At 54.2% G+C, this 24,691-nt stretch overlaps 1 protein-coding gene across 2 annotated transcripts in view; it reads right to left on the bottom strand.

Annotated features, from left to right (window-relative positions):
- LOC125743070 (E3 ubiquitin-protein ligase SMURF2) overlaps positions 1 to 24,691 on the bottom strand; it is a 43,325-nt gene that overhangs the window by 6,197 nt on the left and 12,437 nt on the right. The window contains exons 1-12 of one of the 2 annotated variants that reach the window (XM_049015710.1): positions 20,731 to 20,798; positions 16,333 to 16,371; positions 15,324 to 15,432; positions 11,229 to 11,362; positions 9,777 to 9,842; positions 8,760 to 8,844; positions 8,242 to 8,325; positions 7,235 to 7,437; positions 6,628 to 6,712; positions 6,038 to 6,196; positions 5,867 to 5,923; positions 838 to 1,045 (exon numbers count right to left, since the gene is read on the bottom strand). In XM_049015710.1, the coding sequence (XP_048871667.1) occupies positions 838 to 1,045; positions 5,867 to 5,923; positions 6,038 to 6,196; positions 6,628 to 6,712; positions 7,235 to 7,437; positions 8,242 to 8,325; positions 8,760 to 8,844; positions 9,777 to 9,842; positions 11,229 to 11,362; positions 15,324 to 15,432; positions 16,333 to 16,371; positions 20,731 to 20,761 (1,260 nt within the window). In that variant the 5' untranslated portion in view covers positions 20,762 to 20,798. Of the gene's footprint in view, positions 1 to 837; positions 1,046 to 5,866; positions 5,924 to 6,037; positions 6,197 to 6,627; positions 6,713 to 7,234; positions 7,438 to 8,241; positions 8,326 to 8,759; positions 8,845 to 9,776; positions 9,843 to 11,228; positions 11,363 to 15,323; positions 15,433 to 16,332; positions 16,372 to 20,730; positions 20,799 to 24,691 lie in introns of those variants that run through there. The other variant, XM_049015709.1, reaches the window with a different exon arrangement.

Below are 24,691 nucleotides of genomic sequence, written 5' to 3'. Positions count from 1 at the left end.
GAGGTCAAAGAAAAACCTCACCAACCTTAATACTTGCAAAAGTTGTCAAATCGAAGTTGTACAGTCGAAGCGCGGCAGCTGCTGACCAAAACGCCTGTGTTTTTCGATACTGCCCCAGACGTGTGGCCTCGAGGTCTGTCTGTGCGTTACCTCTCATAAACAAAGCTTTAAAAAAGCAAACGTGCTCGCGTACACACACACACACACACACACACACACACACACACACACACACACACACACCACTCCTCAAGCAGTCATAGGCTGGCGATGAAGTAATATTTTTTATAGTTGAGCTTGTCTTGTGAAGTTATGAAGTTATGTCTGGCCAGGACTCTCCACCTCCCCCCTTCCTCACTGAAATCACTGGACAGGAATGTCTACCCTCAGAAGAGCAGATGACTGGGAACGACCCCCCCCCCCCCCCCCACCCCGTCCCACTTTATTCACACGTTCAAACGCCACATTCCTGCTATTGTTGCCTCGCCACTGCCATCTGATTGGCCAGACGATGAACCCCAGTGCCCCAGCTAATAAACCACTTCCCCAAATTCCACCTTTTTAAAAAGCCTTACACCCCCACCCCCCCACCCAACCCGAAGTCTGACGGACTGCTTCTGCGCAAAACACCAGCCGCTTCTCGTCAAGGGGCCAGCAGCCAGAACAGCGATGCATGCATGCAGGTCTGTGCGCGTGTGCGAATTAGCACGTATGTAAGCGCTGTTTATTTGTGGTTAATATGTGCACTGGAGGGATTTGGGTCGAATGTCTCGATGGCAGTGAATGGAGAAGCTTGCGGTCGGTGGTGGAGGGGGGCGCGGCTGACCCCAGGCTCACCTCGAAGATCTCCTCGCGGGACACCTCGACGCGGCAGTGGCCCGTCTGCGGTTGCTGCTGCGACAGCTCCTGCCTCAGCACCTTCAGCTTCTGCACCAGGTCACGCTTGTACTTGGGCACTGTCAGGCACTCTGCCTCTTCGGGCAACTGGGCGGGCGACACCAGAACTTGCGGGGGGGGCTGCGGCTCCTTCAGCTGGTTCTGTCGGCTGGACCGGGACGGGACGGGTGGGGGGGGTGGTGGGGCAGAACGAGAGCGTCAGGGAGCACGTCTGGCAGAAACATCTGGATTTTTTTTCCAAACTATTCCAGCACACTTCCAATAGAACTCAGGTTCCAGCAGAAGAGCTGTGGGAGGAGGGGCATGGCGCCTCAAGAAGGGTGGGGGGGCAAATGTCGAGAGCCCTTTGCAGCACCCCTCTCCCCCTCTCCACAGTCTGAAGCTGTAATGGCGGCTGGTTCTCCCACCCCCCTTCCTGAGTGTCTGGGAGGTCTGCTTTGAAAAAACGAACACCCCATAAAGCTTGTGAAGCACAGGTTTCCGGAAGAGGAGAACTACCCCCACCCCCCCCATTCCCACACGGTGACCCGGGCTCCTGTGCTGATGCGGAACGTGCCGGTGCCCGCGGTCCAAGACCAGGCGTTATTTTTGGATTTCCAAAACTATACTGGCACGGCTGTATAATTAAGCCCGCTGGTATTTATTTTATAGGCAGCTGCCAGGACGCTGGCCTCCGTGTGACACGGCCGGGCCCCCGGCTTTCAAACCGCCTTGGGACGCAGAGCCAGGAGGGCGCCACATAACACAACGCAGCCGGTTGCTCTTGGCTGAAAACGGTATAATGAAGCATAATTTCAAAGCCAGAGACGCACGCTGTTATTAAACTTACATCGAGGCATCGCCGCTTACATTCAGTACTTCCACATATTTCAGTTTGTATTTAGAAATATGGCACAAAAAAATGCATGCAGCGTTCCAGCGACAGCTACGGACATTAGTACTGAGAATAAATATCGCGACTGGATTCTTCCAAACAAATGGGCAATTTTATTGGAGATGGGGGGGGGCGCTGGTTTGGAAAGCTGGTGAACGCCAGGGGAATGTGAACTGCTGAACCGGCTCAGGGCTGCTTCGTTCAGCGGCGCAGAACTCCCCGTGGCCCCGGTGAAGGCGCTTGGGGGGCGTGAAAAGCTATGTGCTGCCAGGAGGCGTGAAAAGGCCCTTTATGGAAGCAGTGCTTGCCTCTAGCACCTAGGCGGGGGGGGGGGGGGGGGGGGGAGTCAAGTTGAGGGCTCACATGAATTTTTTCTTTAAAGGGAAATCTACGAGCAGGTGGAATCCTTCGGGCACGAGGGTGTAAAATCTGTTACTTCGTAAGGATTTGGGGAAAGGATCAGGAACTTCAGCATTCCTCTGGTCCATCTTGGTGCCCAACCCCCATCACACCCCCATACTTTTGGGTCACGTGGATGTGGGGTGTCCCACTCGCACGTCAGGCGAGATTTACATCGGCCCCTCAATTAACGAACTTCAGCTCCAGATAAACACGTTAGAGAGATTCATTTTGGTCTCTCCTCAGCCAGGACTCTCACCAAAAAGCCACACTTTCGTATATATTTCCACTTAATTACACATAGATTTAAACCGCCGCACACTTTTTATTATTATAGGGAAGTTGAGGGGTCAGTCACAGAATGGGAATCATGAATCTTTCAAAAATATCAGCACTGTTCTCCTAGGGGGAATTAAGACTAGATGGAGGATCTGTGATGTGGATACGGCACGAGCGTCCTGTGTCGCTTCGAACACGTTACACTCTTCATGTTGGAACCCACAGACCTGGGCTGCTCTAAGCAGAATGCAATGTGTGGGTACATTTGCTAAAGTCATAAAAGTGTTTTCACTGATTTTCACATTAAGAATTGAGTTATACATGCGAGGACAGCCGCATCCGAGCACGGCGACGTGACGGAGGGGCCGGGATTTTCCACAACGAGCGCGGCGCCCAGTCCTCGGCCTCAGCGACAGCAGGTAAAACACTCTCCTCCTTTTGGGGTTTACTTGATAAATAAAAAAAGCTGGTGATGTGTGGGGGAGAGAGATGGTAAAAAAGCCAGAAGGAAAGGCTGTTAAACCTGAACTGTATTGCTAAAAGGGGACCAGAGGAGAGCGCCCCCTAGAGGGCAATGCGCCGTGCAGTCTCCTTCCTGCTGCCGGCTTTCCTCTGGTTCTGGCCTGTACTCCTGTGCTCTCAGAGGGGTCTTTCTGGCAGGCGGGCCGTTTGCACACAGTCATTTGTCCTGACATCCCCCCAGGCAGAGGGCCGGTCGCATCTCCGAACAGCCGAGGGGGTCAGAACAGAGACCAAGCGACGGCGAAGAGGCTGCTTCGAGACCCAGACGGCGTGGCGGGGAGGCGAGCAGCAAACAGAGACCCAACCTGCACGGGGCCACAATCCAGATGAGCTGCTAATGGCGCAGGGTGTGGGGCACGGGAGAGGCCCATGGCGGGGGAAAGGGCAGCGTGCAGAGCAGGCAGGCTGCCCGACAGTTGCCATGACCCAGAGGCAGGCAGACCGCAAGGGGGGAAAAAAAAGAAAGAGAGAAAAGAACGGAAAGAGGAAGCAGGGGTGTGTCAGCGTGGGGAGGGCGGAGAGGGTGGTACGGAGCTGGGGGAGACAGGAGGGCCCCTGTCTGGCTGTACTAAGTGACCACATCCTGCCGTCCCTCAGCTGCGAGCCGGTAAGCCCTGCCCAGGCTCCACGCCGGCCCTGCGGGATCCTCCGATCCCTTCATTTCCTGCAGACCAGACTTGGCGGGAAGGGAGGGCCAGCCAGGCAGGAAGAGCGGCACCCAAACACGGAGGACAGCGAGCAGTGAGGCCAGGCCCCTCGCCGCACCTCTGCCCGGAAATCAAAGCCCCTCCAAACCCTCCCACCCACCACCTACGGCTTGTCCTGTCTGGTATGCGCCGCCCCCCTCCCCCCACACGGCACCAGGACTCCCCAAGCACCTAAACGCAAACAATGACTGGGGAGCTGGGAGACACGTCACTTTAGGCTTCGACTCCAACAGGAACTTATGGCATGTCCACAAGGAGGTCAGCTTTGTGTCGGGACACGCAGAGGCACGGGCTGCGAACCCGGAACAAACCGCTGGTGCACTTGGTACATAGAGAGTCTATTTAAGCGAAACACACACACACACACACACACACACACACACACACACACAATGTAACGCAAGTTCATCACGTGTAAGAGGATATCATGCACACAGGATACCCATCAGGCACAAATACATACCCCACAGGAAAGGGGGGGAAAAGGCATTTATCGGGATTTTTGCGGGGTGAGGGTGTTGGCCGAAATTTCTGAAATCCTTGCCGTAATAAGAGACAGATGTCCTGAGCACCAGCCAGCGCGGCTTCTAATATCTTTCCCAGCTCAGGCGTCTGGATCGGGCCTGCCAGGCATTTGCGGAGGCAGCAGCGTCCTGTTCAGGACAGCTGATCAGGAACTACCCCGTCTGGGGGGGGCTGGCTGACAAGGCACCTCTGAAATACACCCCCCCCCCCCCCCAAACACAGAGACCCCCCCGGTTACCCTTCCCCACGTCTCCCCAGCTCCAGACGTCAATACCCCAAAACCATCTGGATTTACCGCAGATATTTGCGTTTCTGTTGTCAGTCTATAATCAACCTTTATTGCCTTTATGTGATAACCATAGACAATCAAATGATGTACAACCCCCCCCCCCCACACACACACACACACACACACACACACACACACACAGAAACGTCTGAAGAGCCAGTAGAAATAAAGGGAAAGGCGGAGTCTGAGCGTGGAGGAAGTGTGGCGTAAGCAGGGTGTGAATGTGATGTAAATATGGAAAGTCTGGAAGGCCCAGGTCCAGCTCAGGTTACATGGGGAGACGCCTTACATAAGGCTACCGTCTGGCATGACCCTCAAACATTCAGTCCATATTTAGGCTTAAATTATTATTATTATTTTTTGGGGGGGTGGGGGGGGGTGGGGGGCAGGGCTAAATAAAACCTAGTTGTTTTGTTATTGTATCTGTACTGAGCTGCTCTTTTCAGTCCCTTCGGCATCCTTGAAGCTGAATCCTCACACATCGTACAGGACCTCACTTCCTGACAGCACGACACAAGGAGACAACTGGGACTCCGACCCGCAGTCGCATAAATGCAGGAAGGAGCAACGGAAGGTGAGAAACACAACCGCTGTCATCTACTGCTTATGGTTAAATTCACAGAAACACATGCATCCGGCTAACTGAACGGGCACTCTCCTGGTGGTGCGTGGGTGTGTCTATACGGGAATGTGTGTGTGTGTGTGTGTGTGTGTGTGTGTCTGCGTGAGCAGGGACACCTATCCTCATGGGGACCACAATGTCCCCATAACGTGATAAATATCCATTATGGTCCCCATAAGGGAAAACTCCGTTTTATAAAAATCAGTGACTGCTATGAAAAAACTAAAAAAAACTCCTGTATTTTGCTTGGTTACTTATGGTTATGGTTAGGGCAGGGTGGGGGTTAAGGTTGTCATAGCTAGCATTAGCATTTTTCCCATAGAAGTCAATGAGCGGGCCCCATAAGGATAGGGATACCCTACACGCACGAGAGTGTGTGTGTGTGTGTGTGTGTGTTTGTGTGCATACGAGAGTGTGTGCGTGTGTATGCACCTGTGTGTGTGTGTGTGTGATAAACTACACCCCCCCACCATCCAGCAAGCCCCCCTGCTTATATGCTTCCTGTGAGAGGCTCAAGGGACGAGGTAAGTGGCTGGGAAATATAATAGGAACATGAATAAGCGTCTGTACTGCTGAGTGTCAATAAAAATCATTATCAGCAGCCGTAAGTGTTTTCCTAATTATGCATCATTTCCTAATTATAACCAACCGGCCAATAAGAAGTAAGTAGCAGATAATGGACAAGCTCAGGGGGGTTAGTTCATTCGGTCTGTCCGTCTGTCTGTCTGTCCGTCTGTCAGGGAGCAGCTCACCTGATGTTACTGTTCTGGCCCTCAATGCCGGAACGGGAGCCATTGGGACTGGGGCTGCTGAGAAGCAGGGAAGAGGGAGAGAAAGGTTAGCAGACCCCCGCCTCAGCAGTGGCTAAACCCCCCGTGAGGGTGAACCCCCAGCCCCCCCAGGAGCACTAGCGGGCAGCTTACTTGAGCACCAGGTGCAGGTTGGCAGAGAGCCGGGGGTCGGTGAACTGCGTGGTGCGGTTGTTGTGGTCCACAAAGTAGACGCGGCCGGTGGCCGTGTTGCGGATCTCCCAGCCTTGGGGCAGTGGGCCCAGTTCCTCGCAGTTCACGTTGCTGAGGTCCCTGACATGCGGAGGACGGGTCAGGACGTGCAAACAAACACACCGGCATACTGCCCCCCCCCCCCCCCCCAACCATAGCGGGAATTCAACAGATTCAAGCCCCCAGTAACTCACAGACCCCAGTCAGCCCAGTCAGACACCCCTCGCCCAGTGACAGGATACAGATCCCAGGATACATGATGCTTGTGATGAAGAACCTGAGGGGCCCAGAGCTACCACCCTCCTCACCAGGGCCCAAAGTGCCCCCCCCCCCCAGCCAGCCAGCCACTCTTGAACACAAGGAAGCTCTTTTACATGTTCATCTGGAGACAGGTATGGCAGCTTTAGCAGCTGGGGAAGGTCTCTCACGGCTTCCCTAACAGCACTGGATGGAAGGTCAGCCTTCGTGTTGGTGTCAGGTCTGCTGTTACAGCGTGAGGGCGGGGCCCTTACCTGGGCACGCGGGGGTCATGCCACGTGCTCACGCCCGTCTGCGTGTGCAGGAAGTACACTTGGCCCTGCTGCGTCGTTCTCTGCTCTGTTGGGCGACAAGACCGTGCCGTTTAGTGTGTCGGAAGGTCATGGCTGAAGAGAGGAGGGCACTCTGCCCGAGTGCTGCTTGGGGGAGGGGCTTTTCTTCCCAAGATTCCCCTGAGGCCACTGGCTTCCAAATCCTCAAAGGGGCTGTTAGTCTAAGGTGCTTGTGCTGCGACCTAAGATGCATTTAGGTTTTCTGTGTGTGTACGAGCCTCTCGTAGGAGACGTGCCGTGGGCTCTGTTTGGCCGCGGCCCTGCCCCCCGCCGCCGGGACGAGCTCTCAGCACCCCGCTTCGCTCCAGCAGCGTAAATGACAGGTTTCTACCTGTACACCAGCAGGGTGTGACCCGCCAGGCTGTCGGTGGGTACGCTTGGTGACCGACACATTAAATCCGAATTGCAAATCAGCCGCCCAAAAGTGTCCCCTCCCCCCATAGCAGATTCAAATTCTCTGGCCCAGGACAGACTTTTATCATTTTTGCCTTCATTGGAGGACAACAGAACACCCACGGAATCTGCTCACCGTATCCCTCAGGCAGGTCCGGTGGGCTGTGCAGGTGCGTCCGGCTCATGTAGTTGCGGTGCCTTTGGGATCGCACGCGGCGCTCCTGGGCCCGCTGGTCGCCAACCTGCCCCGACGTGGCCCCGTTGGTGCCCCCTACAGGCGTGTTCTCATCCACCAGGCAGCTGTGAGGCCTGCCAGGGCTGGAGTACTCTGACGCCGGCCTGCAGGATTGGGGGGGAGAGGGGGGTGAGGAGAAGGCGGCACACCCACAGCACCTACTGGCACATCACTGTGATTCACACAGCACAGCGCCACCATGTGGGGAAATAAATAACGCTAAATGGGAGTGAGTGACATTTGTTCAGCAGATTTGGTCCAAGCATAACAGAGAGAATAAAAACACTCTTTGAAAACAAGTTTGCAAATGCGTGCAAAAGAGCACAGCCATGGGTGTGAGGCAAGCACAGACGAGGAGTGTGTGTGTGTGTGTGTATGTGTGTGTGTGTGTGTCCACCATGACAGCCTGACTTTCAGACCCCAGGCGACAGGAAAGCCACTGATAAGAACACCAGGGGTGGGTCACGGTCTGGCCCCCGCTACGTCCCAGCCTCCGGGGGTGCTGACGCCACCGTTATCTCCATCCCCCCCCTCCCACCCCGTCCCGTCCAGATGATCCGCTTCCCCGTGCTCCCTGTAATCAGACATGCCGACACGACTCTTGGGGTCGGCTTATTTCCGGCTCACACACAAAATACGACAACTGTTTGCACGGGGTTGTCTGTCATCGTGGGAGGCAGAGAAAACTCAGGCAAGGCCAGAGCGGCACCTGAGAGACAGACCGAGCTGGGTGGGGGGAGGTTTGATCAGTAAACAGGCTGCAATCAGGGGGCTGCAGTGGGACTGAAGTCAAGGCCAGGGGTCCAGGTTCTCAGGGTCATGTGACTGAAAGTGAAAGCAAGTGACGCAGGCGAGCTGAACACAGAGATGAGGGCTGCACTGCCTAGACAGGCCCAGTCCATACTCACCGGGTGGGTCTTTCCCACTGCGTGGTCCGCGTGATGTGATTGAGGTACTGGCTGCGGCCGGAGGCGGTCCTGCGCTCCTCCCAGCTGTCGGGACCAGAAGGGACACGGATACAGTCATCCCGGGGTCAGAGTGGTGAGGGAGGGCCAGCTGCAATGGCACGGTCCCGGGACATGCCTGGATCCCGGCATTACTGTGTCTTCAGTTCCGTTACAGCGCCCCCTAAAGACCACCCCGCCCCACCTGCCGCGCGGCCCAGCTGGTGCTCAGCCGCCCCCCGCCCCATTTCCTCTGCACACATTCCCAGCCGGAGATGGCCTCAAGCGTGCACGTCTGACGCAGCCAAGCCCGGTCTGCGCATTCCAGAGCCATGCAGACAACGGCCTTCCCGGGACACCCCCCCCCGACCATGTCAGCGAGGGGCTGTCGCTTGGCAACTACTGCCATGGAGACAGTGAAATGTAAGCATAAAAACGAACCCCTCCCCACACCCCTTGCCTCCCCCGACTGGGAAACTCACCCATCAGGTAAATCATTGTCAAACAGACGGCTGCAGTCCACGACAGGACCCCCGGTGCCGATCCGATCTCGGGACTGCAGGCTCACTGGAACCAAACACAAAAACAGCCCCAGTCAGCGCCTGTGAGGTCATCGGCCTCATTTCACAAAACAGAGATGAAACACATCGGCAACCTCGGCGCCGCCCTGGTGGATAAATCAGGGAAAGAAAGACGGGTTGCGACTTTTTCACACCTCGACTGCTGCCACAGGGGTAAGCTTGACAAGGCTACCTGAGATGGGGGGAGGGGGCGCCCCCCACTCCCCACAGCCCAAGCAGACGGGACGGAATTCCACACAGAACACTCACTGGACCCGCCCCCCCCCAAGCCCAATCAGAATAGGAGACAGAGACACACAGTGGAAACATTCCCAGAATCCCTCAGTGCTCCTGGGGGGGGAGGTGGGCTAGAGCCGGAGTATTTGCAGCTTTTGCTTTCGACACTGAAGCCCCTCTTCTTGGATTTCAGCGGCTGGGGACGCGGGCTGTTTGTAAAACACCCACTCAGACACAAGCACATGTGCGCGCACACACACACACACACACACACACACACACACACACACACACACACACACACACACTCCTGTACTTGTATCTTGGTGGGGACCGTCCATTCATTTCTATGAGCAAAATCATAATCCTTAACCTTAACCATAAGTAATCAAACAAAACACAAGTCTTTCGGCATTTTAGGTTTTTGATTGCAGTCACAGAATTTAATCAAACTGAATTTTCCTTTATGGGGACAGAAAAAAGTGGTTCTCGTAGCGACAAAACAGCACAGGTTTTTACCGTGTTGCGAGGAAATTTAGTCCCTATAATGTAATTTATATCTGAGCCACACAGAGAAAGACACACACACACACACACACACACACACACACACACACACACACACACACACACACACACACACACACACACACACACACACACACACACACACACACGTCAGGGGGCGGCGATGGAACTCACCCACGATCTGTCCCCGCACTGTGTCGTTGTCATTGGGGCCCAGCTTGTTGAGGTCGAGTCTCTGATCTGCCAACCAGAAAACCACCGTTACCACCTGCAGCGGCCACCACAGGTGGCACATTCCCCTGCCACACCGCCGGCACGTCGCCTGGCCCAGCTGGCAGCCGAACGCTCAGAGACATTCGGCACGCAGGAAGCGAAGGAAGCCGCAGGTCGGTCTGCATCGAGCGTGGGAGGCCGTGACGAGCATTGGCGGGTGCCGCCCGTATTTCTCCATGTTCCCTATGGGGTCCCGTTTCTCAGGCGGGGGCACATCCACTCGCTGTCCGGCCGTAACACAGATAAGCTGGTGATGTGTGTTTAGATTAACAGGGACAACTTGATGATTATAAGACCGGAATTTGGGGGGGGGGGGGGGGTGGGGGGGCACAGAGACAGCCGGAAAGGAGAGTCAGCACTGAAAACCTATTACTCACATGTGCCAAAATTATATGCAAGGCCTTGGTGTTCGTTTACCCCTCCTACCCCATTACCCCCCAGTGTGCGGCCCGTTTTCCCCAGCTGATCCCAAAGTAACGGCACGGTCTGAACAGACAGCGGGCAGCCATGACACCCGGAAATGAAACCAGCAATGTGACGTCGTTTGGTTTGGGGGTCACACTACGGAGAACTGAGAACGTATGATATTCCCAAATTATCCATCCCCCCCATTCTTTATTTATAAGTAACTAAATAAACAAAAGCTTTAAAGACCGGATTCAAACCCAACTCCATGTGCAGCAGGTCACCCTCCACAGAAAGAAAACAGCGATAGATTAACATCTGGAGGAAATCGGACACTTCCTAATTAGGGCCGCTCGTGTCTCGGAGCCCCCATTGACAGTTGGGGGACAGCGCAGCAGCCAAATTGCACGGAAGGAGGTGGGGGGTGTGGCAATCAAAGACTAACTGGGGAAATCTGGAATACGACTCCCTGACCCAGGGAAAGACAGAATAAGACAGTTTCCCAGGTGGGACACCGGACAGCAGAGAAGAGACAGTCATGCATCTAGGCGACATATTTTCTGAGTTTTGTGGTGGCCATAGGAATTTCCTTGAGGGACCGAAGACGTCCGGAGCCAGTACGCCAACGCCCCCCATCGTGTGACGGCCACCCGACCGGATCCAGCCAGCCCGGCACCCAAGTAGGGCTGCAGATAAAGACCAGACGGACGGACGGCAGCCGATCGATATGGCGTAATGGCAGAAGGCCACTTTCTCTTTAATGTAAACCATTAAGTCGACTGCAGAAACGGCAATGATCAAACATTTATGAACACGTCCGACATCTCATCTCCAGTCAGCGGCCAGGAGAGGCTGCACGGTACGATAAGGAACGACGGGCGTTAGAACCTCCCCCATGTGGCTGGGATGCGGGGGTCAGAGGGAGGCCGGGGGTCAGCAAAGACTCACAGCCAGTGTCTTTCAGGCGGTTGATGGCGTTGGACAGGAGCCTGACGCAGCCCAGAAAGCCAGCACCCTGCTTCTTGTGGATCTTCTTGTGGTTCCACACGCTGATGGTGATGGAGTCAGACTTTCCGATGTACCTGCGAGGGAGGGGATTGGCTTTAATGGGCCGCCCACCAGCATTTCCCGAAGGTCGCAGCGGGCATGATGCGGGGCCCGATTGCGGCCAAACACAAACACAGATTCAAACGGATTCCCAGTGGATAGGAGCTTAGGGTGGGGGGGGACACCAGACAGTCAGGCCCCTTCGGAATCCCCTGTAGAAACAGTGAGTGCCTGAGGACATGGGATGAAGGTCAAAGTGGAGGCTGACCAGCAGCTGCAGGTGCAGGAGGCCATGACAGCCTCCAAAAACACATCACAACACACAGCAGGGCACAAACGTAGCACTATGACGCTAGATGGGAACAGCACAAGATACGGTTTTTCTTTTTAAAAAATTGCACAAATTGCAAATGTGATCCCATCAGAAACAGATCGAACTTGTCAGGTTTAACATATAAATAGCCTAAATAAATAAATAAAATGAATAGTTTCAAAAGTCCCATCTGAATATCTTGCTGACGTGTCAAATATCAAATGCAGCCCTTGATGAGTAACTAACGAATGAATAAAACGTGAATCTTAGCTGCCTTGCTATCAGGTGGAGACGTAACACCTGGGCACCCCTACATTTAAGCCACAAGCCAATTTTGCTGCTTACTTAGACAGCTTTTACCAGGTACGTAATAATTTTTGAACACATCTGACCGACGCCCACAGTCTTGGCATTCATTGCAGGCGGGGGCCACTTTCGGCAAAGCCGGTCGGCTACGAATTTCTCCAAGACGAGTGACTAAAGTTTGCCGTGTCTCCGTGTCCTTCAGGGAAATCCCTCACCCTCAGACAAGCACGTTTCCCAACATCCACCATGATGCTGGAATACATATACACTGTCATTCGTTTATACACTCGCTCATGGCTGAGGTCTGGAGGGCACGGTCTCCCGGCTCCTGAGGGGCCCCGGGGCCCGTTCTCTGGGGTTTTTCCACATCGTTTAGGGAAAGTTGTCTGGCGTCTGTGACAGGGTCCCTACGTAAACACTGAGCATGACTGTGTGTCTAGGAGCAAGGACATCAGGTAGCTTCATATGAATCAGAGGAAAGCTGCCCTCTCTTCCCCCCCCCACCCCCCAGACAGCAGTTACAGTAAATGTACATCATGGCCATAATTAGTCTTTCTATAAACAGCCAACTCCCCCCCCCCTGCAATTCCCCAGTCACTCATATAGACACAAATGTGTGACACCGAAATTCTGGTTAGTAGTAAATGCATCTGCAGAAGAGAACGCTGCCTAACACAGAACCACTTTGTCGATGGAATTGTTTCTTTCTCCTACTTCTGTTTCCGTTTTTGATACCACTTACTGGATGGGAAAATCCAGAACTTTCTGTCCCAGCCAGAAGAAGGTAAACAATATCTGCCAGGAATTGTGGGTCTTAATTATTAACATCTTTGGGGAGTTTTTCGAAGCTAATGAGATGTGTCCTTCAATTATTCACGCTAAAAATAAACACGGTGAGGAGAATGAACTCTCCGTGGAAAACACGCTTCAAACGGGGACCAAGACAAACAGCGAGCACCTCTGCAGTGCCCCAGCGTGAGGCTACAGCAGCTGTGTGGCTGCTGTAAATAAGGCGGCGATGTGAGCTCCGTCACAGCCCCGATAATGCCTTCCTTCCTTCGCCGTGTTTCGCAAGCCCGCCAGAACTAAGGAACAGACACTGACTGAATGCTTTCAGCTTACGACGGAGCCCTTACCACACTGGACGACGACTAGGTGCTACTCTTTAACTGCCGAATCTTACAGATGGCTTAAAAATACCCATAAACGGCCCAAGAAAAACTATAAAGAGCCGATCGGGAGGGAAAAGCAAAAGATTCATACATCACTGATGATAATTGTCAGTATCTTGGCTCCATTAACAGGCGCAGATCATATGCACGGCGGCCATTGGGTCACTGAACGTCACAATCACACTCTAACAGATCGAAAGAATGGTTCTGTACTGCTCAACACGGCTGCTGTCCATGCCGCCCTAGCAATCCAGGGAAGTGTGCTGGTCAGAGTGTACACAAGACAGCGGCCATGGGGAAGGCACCATGGCACGTGGGCGTGATAGGCAGGTGCAGCCTGTGAAATCACACTCGTTGCTCGTTAGCAGGACATGGGTTGGACAGGAGGAACAGCTGGGCACTAGCAGGATTCCATCTGCCATTCCTGACACCCTGGAAGCCATAGACAGTCCCCAACGGATACGGCATCATAGTTACAAACCCAAACCTCTCTTCTGTGACTCACACAGGGCCAGAACTAATAGCACCACAAAACCGTTCAAAAAAACCCATTCAAGTCACTTGGCGTTGTCAAGGGACACGGACCTCATAGATCAGCTCAGATTCCTGAAGCTCATCAAGCCGGACACAAGTCAAAGGGTGTGGGTTCAAATCCCAGGGAAATGTATGAATCAGTCCTTACAGGATCTCACACAGTTTTTTTCCCCTCAGAATATCCCCCAGGATCTATAAAGTCAAATCGACAGACGCTAGGGACCTGCAGGCAGCCTGAATGCCATCGATATGCGTCATGGTCAGCGTGGTCAAGGCCCAGACTAACAGCACGAATTCACGCACACCACCAAAAAAAGCCGGGATATGGGTGCAGAAGGAAGAAGCGTTCAGGCATCAGCTGCCCCAAGCAGCGAGACGAGAGGAGAGACGGGTGCAATAATCGAAGGACCCCCCGGAAACGTACGAGGGAGACAAATCTGTGCCCCCCCCCCGGCTCTAACAGGGAACACATGCTGGGATTCCTGACCAGGGTCTCAAATGACGTAGCCGTGCTGTTAACTAATGCACTAGTGCTGGGAAAGAGACGCTGTTATAGAGCACGACTGATGCTGGGGGTTCACCAAGTGGATTCCCAAAGGGTACCGGAGCAGCGACACCCTTACAGAATGCCACTGATGCTGGGGGTTCACCAAGTGGATTCCCAAAGGGTACCGGAGCAGCGACACCCTTACAGAATGCCACTGATGCTGGGGGTTCACCAAGTGGATTCCCAAAGGGTACCAGAGCAGCGACACCCTTACAGAATGCCACTGATGCTGGGGGTTCACCGAGTGGATTCCCAGAGGGTACCAGAGCAGCGACACCCTTACAGAATGCCACTGATGCTGGGAGTTCACCAAGTGGATTCCCAAAGGGTACCAGAGCAGCGACACCCTTACAGAATGCCACTGATGCTGGGGGTTCACTGAGTGGATTCCCAGAGGGTACCAGAGCAGCGACACCCTTACAGAATGCCACTGATGCTGGGGGTTCACCAAGTGGATTTCCTAGGGAGGCAGAAGCGGTAATACTGTCAGAGTGAATTTGGGGAGTCCCCATGGGGACATGCGACCCCCGCTATTTCTTCTGAAAGTACGTCACAAAGACTCAAATGGCGAGCAAATAAATGACAGGTTCACTACTGTAAGAGGCAGATCTACAGAAAGGACTCTCTCCATTATACAAAATCAGATTATGTTAGAGGTGATATCTTTAACTAGACACTTCAGGACACAAGGTGTCAGCTTTTAAATGACAATAATATAATTGTATCAGTCGTCTCGACTCGCTCTGACTCCACATGCCGCCTTCTGAGGTGCTTCCTCGTGGCGTGTTGGCGGACCTCTCACCCACTTAACAGATCTGCCAGCGCAGCCCTGAAATCCGTACACCAACCCGCTAGACCAGTAGAGTCTAGTTCAGAGCTAGCAGCCCCCCCCCCCCCCCGGCACAGGGGGACATGGGCAAAGAGAACAGTCTGAAGAAGAAAAAAAAAAAAAAAAAAAATCAACCTTCTACGGGACTCGAGTGACCAATGTAAGACTGCACTCAATTACAAGGAATCACACATCACATACAGCAGAGGGACTCAAAGAAGACAGGGGTATGGGGTTAGGGTTAGGGAGGCGATGCCTTACGAACAAGCAAGGCTGAGGCGGAGGAAGCGCTTACAGGTCGTAATGCTGGTTCCACTTGGGGTCCAGGGTGTTCCGCACTGTGTCCGTAGAGTGACACTGCCCAGACCCGTCCACCACCACCTTGGCAAAGGGATCAGGGAGTCCTGGATGGACACGGAAACAAGGACAAGTCAAGGCCTGGCAGGAAGGCAGCAGACCAAAGCTGGACCAGCAAGATGCTCCAAACGCAGGTGCTCCGTCCGTCTGTGCTTTAAACAGCGTGGGTTCCTGTAGGAGGAACCAGAAACCGCGAGGCGACGGAAATGATGCAGCCTCTGTCGCCGCGGGCAACGATACCGCGGGATTGGCCCTCGTGCGGGCGGAACCTGTTCACCTGCATTAGCGTGTGGACGAACATGTGATATGGCCGAGGGCGGAGGACGTCCCTGTGTGGGAGAGGGGACTCTGCACGAAGATGGCCAGGAGAGTAGGAGGAGTGGCAGACGACTGAGCGCTGCTCGTTGCCATGGCTCCCGTTACATTTCATTAAAAACTAGACGATCTCTCGAGTTTGGTGTGCCTATTATGGTCTTCATGGCGTTCTATTGCCATTATTCCTGGACTGTTTACACATATTTCGAAAGCCAGAGACTATTCAAAGTGTTTTTCCTCATGTATAAATTCTCCTACAGTTTAAGTGAGCTCTGTGATGTTTCATACCTCACAGGTCAGACAAAACAGTGGAACAGAGTGCACCATGGGAAAGGCTAGGCCTTCAGGTTTGCGATGCTTCAGGTAGCTGGATCTGGAATAATCTGCCGTATCGACACCTTACTGCCTCGTGCTTAACGCCTATGGGCCAATCAGAGATACGCTCATGGCGATCCTCTCTCCGATTAGCATGCTAACCACCTGCCGGACGATACTAATGACACGTTACTCACTTTGTGTTTTTGGCTGGTTCGTTAACAGCTAAAACAGTTCATCCGACATCCAGGAGGATCTTACAGCACTCATTACAGCGAACATGGAAAGGAAAGCTTTGAAAAAAACGAGATACTCACGGAAGAAGTCTTTCTTCGACAGGTTTTTTGCACAGAGGACTGTAAGGGGGAAAAAGAGGGTGTTAGCATTTTAGTAAGACACTGCAAAATAAAATCACGGCTAGAGATACACAACTTACTTTAACCAAAAACATTTTCCTGAAAACACACGACATGTAGCATTTCTTTAAAAAAAAAAAAAAAAAAAGTGTGGCTCTGCAGATTAGAACAGCGGAAGGTCGTTGGCTTGAATCCCATGATGGCAGAGTAACGCATCACTGCTGGGCTCTTAACCCTGAGAATCGCCGCCGGGTGATTGGCTGACCTCGCGCTCAAAGCCAGGCTTCACTCTCACCTCTACATGTGTGTCTATTTGTCCCACATAAGAACAACCAGATGAATTTCTGCATATTTGTATAAATAGCAAATGAAGGTCACAAACATGAAATCTTTCATCCTCAACATCATTAAATCTAACGCGTGCTGATGGACGTGCTGCACGCCTGGCCGCCCCGCACTCTTAGGTCTTTCCTACTCCCACCACTATCGAATCTGCAGATAGTTCTCAAACCCCAAAATAATACCCCTATGAGGATTTTGAACTTGAACCCCCCCCCCCCCCCCGAAGCTCCTGGCATGGTCGCCCCCCCCCAGGGAGCTAAGCACCCACAGCAACCAAGAAGGCAGCCCTGGGAAAGCTGAGGCAGGCTGCGTCGGCCCTCCCCCCCACCCACGTGAGATGAAAGCCCCCCCACAGCACCCCACGCCCGTTATCGCCGCCTTTATCGCTATGCCGGCCAGGCTTCTCGGATTACGTGGCTATCCTGGGTCGCGCCGCAGTGGGAGGTGCCTGCCCGTCTGTCTGCACGCACACTGACGCAGGCGCAGACGCAGACGCACAGGGGCACGGGAAAGACCTTTGAAGTCTGGGGGCTGGATCACACAGTTTGTCAGATGCTTTGTGAAGGGAGACGTACGTCATCCCCCTGCCCCCATCCCGGCAAACCTAGCACATTCCGAGAGGAGGTGGTGATGTGCCCAGCTGCCTGCTTTTGTCAAGGGCGGGGGGGGTTGCTAATGACCACTAGGGCCCACAGATAACCTCCCCTCCCCAGGATCCATCCAGGCCGATGTGGAGATGGCGGCCATGTGGGGTGTCACCAGCCAATCCCCCCTGGATCCCCATCTTGACGGAGAAGCTTGCTATGGCTGCCTTACATCCACGGCGAGCCTGGAGAGAGGCTGCCCATATCAGCCGGGGACATCCACTGGGCTTCTGAAGGAGGGACCTTCAGAGCACAGCAGGCAGACGTGGGAAAAGGACAGAATGGGCCGGATCACGGAGGACCGGGCTCCAGGAGAGCGGGCCAAGGGCCCCCTGATTGTAGGGATACTGGATGATGAAGTTACGGTCAAAGTAGGGGGAGAACAGAAGGGATTTTTAATCCAGAAACACTTTTCAGTAAAGGCACAGAAGACAGTTAGTGAGCAGTATCTACAAGCTATACACCGCTACAGGTACAGTAGGTGCTCAGGGCCTCCATAATGCCTCAGTCCAGGCTTGTGTCGATATAAAACCCACAGGCAGATAGAAAGGGCCGAACGCAGCCATGTTCAAAGAGACAGGGGACGTATGTGTGCATCACTGTGTGCGTGTCCGCGCATGCAGGTGTCTGGGGGCCTCTCTGAATGACAAGGATACTGTAAGTTCAGGAGAGGGCCAGATATGCCATACCCCTTCCACTCCCGGGACTGATACCTGTACGTGGGGGGGGGGGCAGAGCAGCTCTTTTATCAGCCCCCAGGCAACAGAGAGAGTGGTTGGCAGGCACTGATGTGGGAACAATGATAGCCATCAGCTTTCTGGGGGAGGGGGAGGCCACCTGTACTCTACACACATCAGCACAGCCCCTTTCCACGCTGTCAGCGAGCTCCAGCCTCACTGATCTTGCATAAAATAAATCTCAAAAACATCACAAAATCCAGAGGGACTTTAACATCTGAAAAAAATGTCAGGAGGCATGAGACAGGAAAAGTGTGCTGGCTCTTTGGACAGCGGGGGGCCAAAGGGGGTGGCAGCACACGGGGATGGGTGAGGTGACCGCCAGGACGTCCACCGCAGCCTCTCTCTCGGCCCGGGTCCGGATCAGTCAGGAGAGACATGGAGGGAGAAAGCGACCTGATCCGGGTGGGGGCAGACGGCGACACATAGAGAGTGTGCCGGTGGTCCCAGCCACACGCGCCGTCCCAGCGAAAGCCACCTCATTACTCAGACGTTTGGAATGTGCTGTTCCCCCCCCCGCATTTCTCACTACGTGCGACAAGCCCCAAGCGGCCTTTCAGCCGCGTCCCTTAATTATTAAAGGGGACAAATGGGAGGGGGGAAAGCCTTCACTGAATACCACAATCCTCCATGGCACAGCAGAAAGCTGCCAACTCCGCCCACGAGGGAAGCATGCAAACAGAACCACCCCCCCCCTGCCCGGACCCAGCCCAAACTGCAGCTACCATGGTGCCACGTGTCACAGATGAAACAAACACAACAAAAAAAAATGATAAAGCTGCCAACGGGAAGGCAGCGTCGGCGAGGGGGGCAGATGGAGACGAGCTACCAGAACAGAGACCAAAATTACAGAGCGAGCAGGCGGGGAGCCGGCGAGCGAAATGACACGCGTGGTGCCGGGCGGGCGGCCGGAAGCAGCCAACACGCTACACGCGATGGAATTACAGGAGCAGATTACATGCCGCACCGGGCCAGCGAGCCGTCCCTGCGTTTCAGGGACATTCCTGGAGCCCGGAGCCTCTGCTGAAATGGGACACCGGCGTTCTGAGCCTGACCGCTGCTTACCCCTAACCACCCCCCCTCCCTGCCACCCCAAAGGGCTGCAAACCACAGCCTCACAGGATACAGGGAACGATTTTAATTGTTGTGCTCCGCAGTTTGTCACCTGTGTCCTGTCCCAACCTGAGTGACGTGCCAAATGGCGTTTGCTTCTGTGAAATCGATAACAACATCCCTCTGTTATTTGTACCGCACCAGCCAGGACGCCGTATGCGAACAATTTCCTCCGCAATAATAACAGCATTCTGATTCCGGTGAGACTTGCATACCAGTTTAAAAAAAAAAAAAAAAACTCACACAGACTGCAGATTACAACGCGCCAACACACCCATTCAGGATTCGGACCGCAGGTGGTAGAGTATAGACCTTACGGGTAAATGACAGAGGGGGAGGGGTCTCGCCCTATCGTTCTTTACCCCCACAGCTCTGCACCATGCAGGTGCCTGACCGAGATCGACATGAAAAATGCTCTCTCCAAGCCATGCTCACATTCCAGAGAAATCCCTAAGTGGCTCGTTGCTGGTAAGGAGTGGGGGGGGTGTGGGTGGTAGAACAGGGTGCCCATAGCAGCAGTACGATTTATAGAAACAGTTCTGTAGCTTCCAGGAGCCAGTAAAATGCACGCACGACCCCAAACACCCCCAAACGAGGATCTGCTACCCTGAATCGATTGCAAATTGATCCGTTTTCTCCAAGGTACCGTTAAGTGACTTTCCAGCAAGGATTTCTAAATTAAAACGCCGGGAGAAGTGATGTTATACACGAAAGGGTGAAACGTCCAGCTGCAGTAAACATTTATCATCACCGAGCTCTGAATGCATTCCCAACACGTCCCTCGGAAAGGGACCAGGTGCCAGTGACACCCGTCTGCTGTCAGAGTCTATATGCTGGGGTGGTCACAGTCGGCGGTGAGCCTGACCGAGGCCCACATCACTGAGCGCTATCAGTGTCCCCTGAGGGCTCCCTACAAGGGGGGGGGCTCTCTGAGCAGCAGGCAGAGCGAGGAGGCCATCCTGCCACGTCAGACTGGCTCCCTGGAAAAGGGGGATCAGACTCACCAGAAGCACAGCAGCCGTAGCAACATATATAGACGAGGCAGCAAAAGCAGAAGTTGGGTCTGCAGAGAAGGCCGTGACCACGACGCGTCTTAATGCAAAGCCTGTTAATCTACCGAACACAGAGGGCCCTCGACGCCGGCGTCACGCAGCAGGCCAGCAAGGGGACGACGCCATGGAGGCAGCCCTCATCTTCTCTCTCTTTTTTGTGAAATCATGCGGAGTGACGGCAGGAGAGATGCTGACACAGAGCGGCGGCGGTGAGACAGGACGCGTCTGCGGTTTCCAGCCAGCCGAAAAGGATGAGAACAAGGTTAGTCTGTGGAAAGAATCTCTGCAGCTCGTCCGTAACCCTATGCACCTGACCTCAGAGGCGGAAAGCAAGCCAGACGACAGAACAGCCTCTCACGCGGGGGATGGAAGCCATTACCAGGACGACAATCACCAGTTTTCACCAGCATCAAACGCTTTTAAGCGGAATGGGAAGGAGAGTGGTGCATTTGAGAGCCGCGTGTCACATACCTGCAAAAAATGTTGAGCGTGACACTATCATGCTTGTTATATTGGTGGCGGGAGGGGGGGGGGTGTTTCATTCATCTGTGACACCCCACTCTGTGTCAGAACGGCCGGCCTCTCCTTCAAACCACCATTAAGCGATACACGCACAAAAAAAAAAAAAAAAAAAAGACAGAAATCAAATGCAAGCTATCAAAAAAGCCGGTTTCAAGGTCTAATCTAGCACCTGCCGCTACTTAGGATTTGTAGGTTTGCATCATAAAATTCTTAAAATGTGACACCATAGCGCTGAAATTCATCGTCCGCGGCAGGAAATAAGTGGCACGACACAAACACTTGCAAGCTGATTTTTGCCACGGCATGACTTGGCGAAGAGAAAGGGGGGGGCACACGTCGATAATGGAGAAGGGCTGCCATTAATTTGAGGGACATGCCGAGAGGGTTTTCTTACAAGCCAGAGTCGCGCTCCGACACGGCTGTTTCGCAGGTTCCCAGCCCAGCGCCTGGTCGGCCGTGGCCCTCATGGTCACACCGCGTGACATCCAGTTATTCTGAGGTCAGACCTCGTCTAGACTGATGCGGGGAGCCTGCGGCTGAACGGCGGCTCCCCTACAGATGCTGAACTTAACGATCTCCAGGGACCAGAGGAAGCGCACCCCCCCCTGCTGACAGGCGAACACGGAGGTGCCGTCGACATAGCCGAAAACAAGCGGAGAAAGGCGAGGTCAACTCCATAGCTTGTGAAACACCCCCGCCCCCCCCCCCCCGTGATTTAAAGAGCTGGTGCGGGGGGCCAGTACACAGCCCCTAAAAATCCTGAAAATCAACACACTGACAGGAACTGATTCAACAGCAAGGCTGCCTACTTACCAACACAGAAACTGTGCTATAAAATGCACATTATTTTATCATTCATATATTAATGACAATATTCAATTCATATAATATTATAAATATAATAATAATTTAAAATGATAGTCATCATTTAATCATAATTAAAATCATTTAGTAAAAAAGGTACCAAAAACCACGTGCTTTGTGGTGTTTGTGATTCTGTTAAACGCAGAGCGGCGCAAACGCAGAGCTGCATGCTGGGATGCGTCAGACAGGTTCACTCAGTGTCATCCTGTGAGCCGACTCCCCGTCGGCAGCACGTCCTGTACGGCCCACTGCTGAACACAGGGTCAGGACAGGGTGCTGCTGGGGGCGCGGGGGTCATGACCCAGTCCTAGTCTCTAAAGCACCACCTTTCAGAAACCTGCAGAGCACCCCTACCTTTTCACCACAGTGCATAAAGGACGAATCTGGCAGCGTCTGGCACACGGGAAGGGGGGGGGGGGGGGCTGCCTCAGGGAAAGGGAAATCCCAAGTCACTGATACCTCACTCCCACCTCCCCTTCCCCCCGGGACCCCTGCACGACATCTCAGGCCAGCCACACAGCCCATCTCGGAATCCAGCTCCGGCTACGCCGTCTCATTCACGGCATGTCCCTCCGTAAACAAAAGGACCCACCCCCCGCTGTGCTTCCTCCCGACCCCAAAGCTCGTCAGGGAAGAAGGATGAAGGTCATCTTACCTAAGGGGGGGGGGGGCGTGCAGATAAACTGAGTGTGTGTGTGTGCTTTCACACGTCATATCTGTGGGGGAGGGGGGTCTGCCTTTCATATACAGAGCGAGAGTCACTGAGCACAGCGTCCACACTACAGACCTGAAGCTGACATACTCGTGCGATGGGGGACACATGGGCTCCATCGACGCACCATCAGCGGCCGAAGCAGTCAGACATTAACCCTCAGGTCGCCTGCCCACGTCTGGCTGTGCATATTAACAACCGACATCGTTATCACCACCACAAAATCCATCCACTTACCCCGTTCAGGGTCATCGGTTTAATTGTCATCACCAGCATTATTAATTATCATTGACAATAATAAAAATAATAATCATAACAACGACGAGATGCTCTAATAGGTGGTACAATAATCTCACATGACATAGCAGAATCTGCCATCATCACTGCTATTTACAGAAGCATGGGAGAGGGATGGGGGGGCTGCATGACTGTGTGAAAAGCAGAAGCATTTAGGGGGGGGGATTTATCTGTGTCCCACCCTTCCCATTCAACGGCACGCAATAGGAGCTCCACACGCATCCCATGCGACTGGGATGAATCACTTCCTATCTGGCGGCAGCAGCGACGGTCGGGGGGAGGAGAGCAGGAGACGGGGAGGGGGGTCCGGCACGTACATGCCAGCTGCAAGCCGGGGGGGGGGCCCTGCCTGCCTGGCGAGCACCGGGATTGACCGGCGTAACCGTGACACGCTGTGACAGAGTCGGTACCGGCGGGGTCGGCCAGGGCGAGCGAGGTGCGCAGTGCTACACGGAGAAGATCGCCTATCCCCTGGACGACATCCCATAACTACAGGCGTCACGGAAACGGGAGGCGACGGCCAAAACCTGGGGCAGGTTTTGTGGACTCCTGGCGGATATCAGTTAACTGGATAAGTGATACAAATACAACTCAATACATATATAATTAAATAAACGTAAATGACAGCATAGGCACCCCATCCCCTGGTGAGCTGCGGGCCAGGCTGGAGGTCACCCCCCCCCCCCCCCCACCCGAGAAGGATCAGAGGATTAACAGCAAAACAAAGAGAAGGAAGAGGAGGAGGGAAAGTCCGAGTGTGTGAGTCCGGGGACCATTGAGCAAGTCTTCCTAATCACCCCCCCCCCCCCCCCCACTGCAGGAAGCCGGGGTAGGTGCAGTGAGGGGGGGGGGGTGCACGCCTAACAGACGCCACAAGGAGCTCACGGTGGCGACGTCATTGGGAACCAAACAGCAGTGGTGGGTTTGGAAAGGGTGGGGACACATATGGAGGCTACAACCTGACCCATGGGGGGGGGGGGGTTAGGGTTGGGGGGGGGGGGGGGGGTGGTACATGCGACCAGCTGCTTTGAGGCGGCCTTGCGGATACCGACGGAGCTGGCGTGACGAAAACAGAAGAAACTTCAACCGTCACACGTAAGCCTCCCTTCCCCACTTCACCCCCCAGCTCCGGACCGAGTCTCCAATCGGGCAGCAAAACGGGGGTGGGGGGGGCGGGGCAACAGCTGAGGAGATGGAAGCAGAGGTGTGGCGTCGGGCTCAGCCCCCAGAGCTTTTCCCCGCACGTCACTGGCGGCGTCGGGCAGGGAGCTGAAGCCGGGAGGCGACAGACAGGAAGATAAACTGCGGTGAGAGAGTGCGGCTCCGACGGCGGCCGTCTGGGCCAGTTCCGGGCCTCATGGCGGCCCGGCTGGGGGGGGCGGGGGGGGGACGGCAGCGGCAGCCGAGTGGGTGAGAGGCACAAGTACAGCTGCCACTTCCAATTCTTCGTTTTCTGCAGCACCGGTGCTGCGAAAGAGAATAACATCACCGGCCTCCGACCCCGTGACCCGAAACAGGCAGGAGGGGCAGGAGACCAGCCGAAAGCACAGCACAGAAAGGCAATAAATCACCGCAGTACAAGTGAGGATCAGGGAGTAGGAACAACTGATTTGAACCAGCGAACTTCTCATCAAAGGCACAGGGTTCTATCCCACAGAGTGGAACATCGGCCCACTTTATATTCATACACCGGCACTGTTTATGACAGTCGATCACTGTCAGTAGTGACCCAAGTCCAGCCCGATCGACAGAACGTGACACTCGCCAACAGCTACGGCCCCCCGGGGTCCCGCCACACCACTGACATGGGAAACCCTCTCCTGGCAGGTCTCCATAATGCTGTTTTCCCCAACAATCACCCACCTTGACAACAGGGAGCAACTACCCCAAAGAGAATCACGGACAGGTGAAGCAGCCCCACCAGCAGATGGGAATGCATCGCCCTCCCCCAGCTGATGGCTCCTGTGTGTCTGCATGGGCCAGGTACACCGAAACCCCACCCCCCCCCCCCCGTCCAAAACACATCTGGGTGCTTTA

The sequence above is a fragment of the Brienomyrus brachyistius genome, chromosome 5 (assembly GCF_023856365.1).
Source record: "Brienomyrus brachyistius isolate T26 chromosome 5, BBRACH_0.4, whole genome shotgun sequence".
Taxonomy (NCBI): domain Eukaryota; kingdom Metazoa; phylum Chordata; class Actinopteri; order Osteoglossiformes; family Mormyridae; genus Brienomyrus; species Brienomyrus brachyistius.
This window is presented reverse-complemented; position numbering and strand designations above follow the sequence as displayed.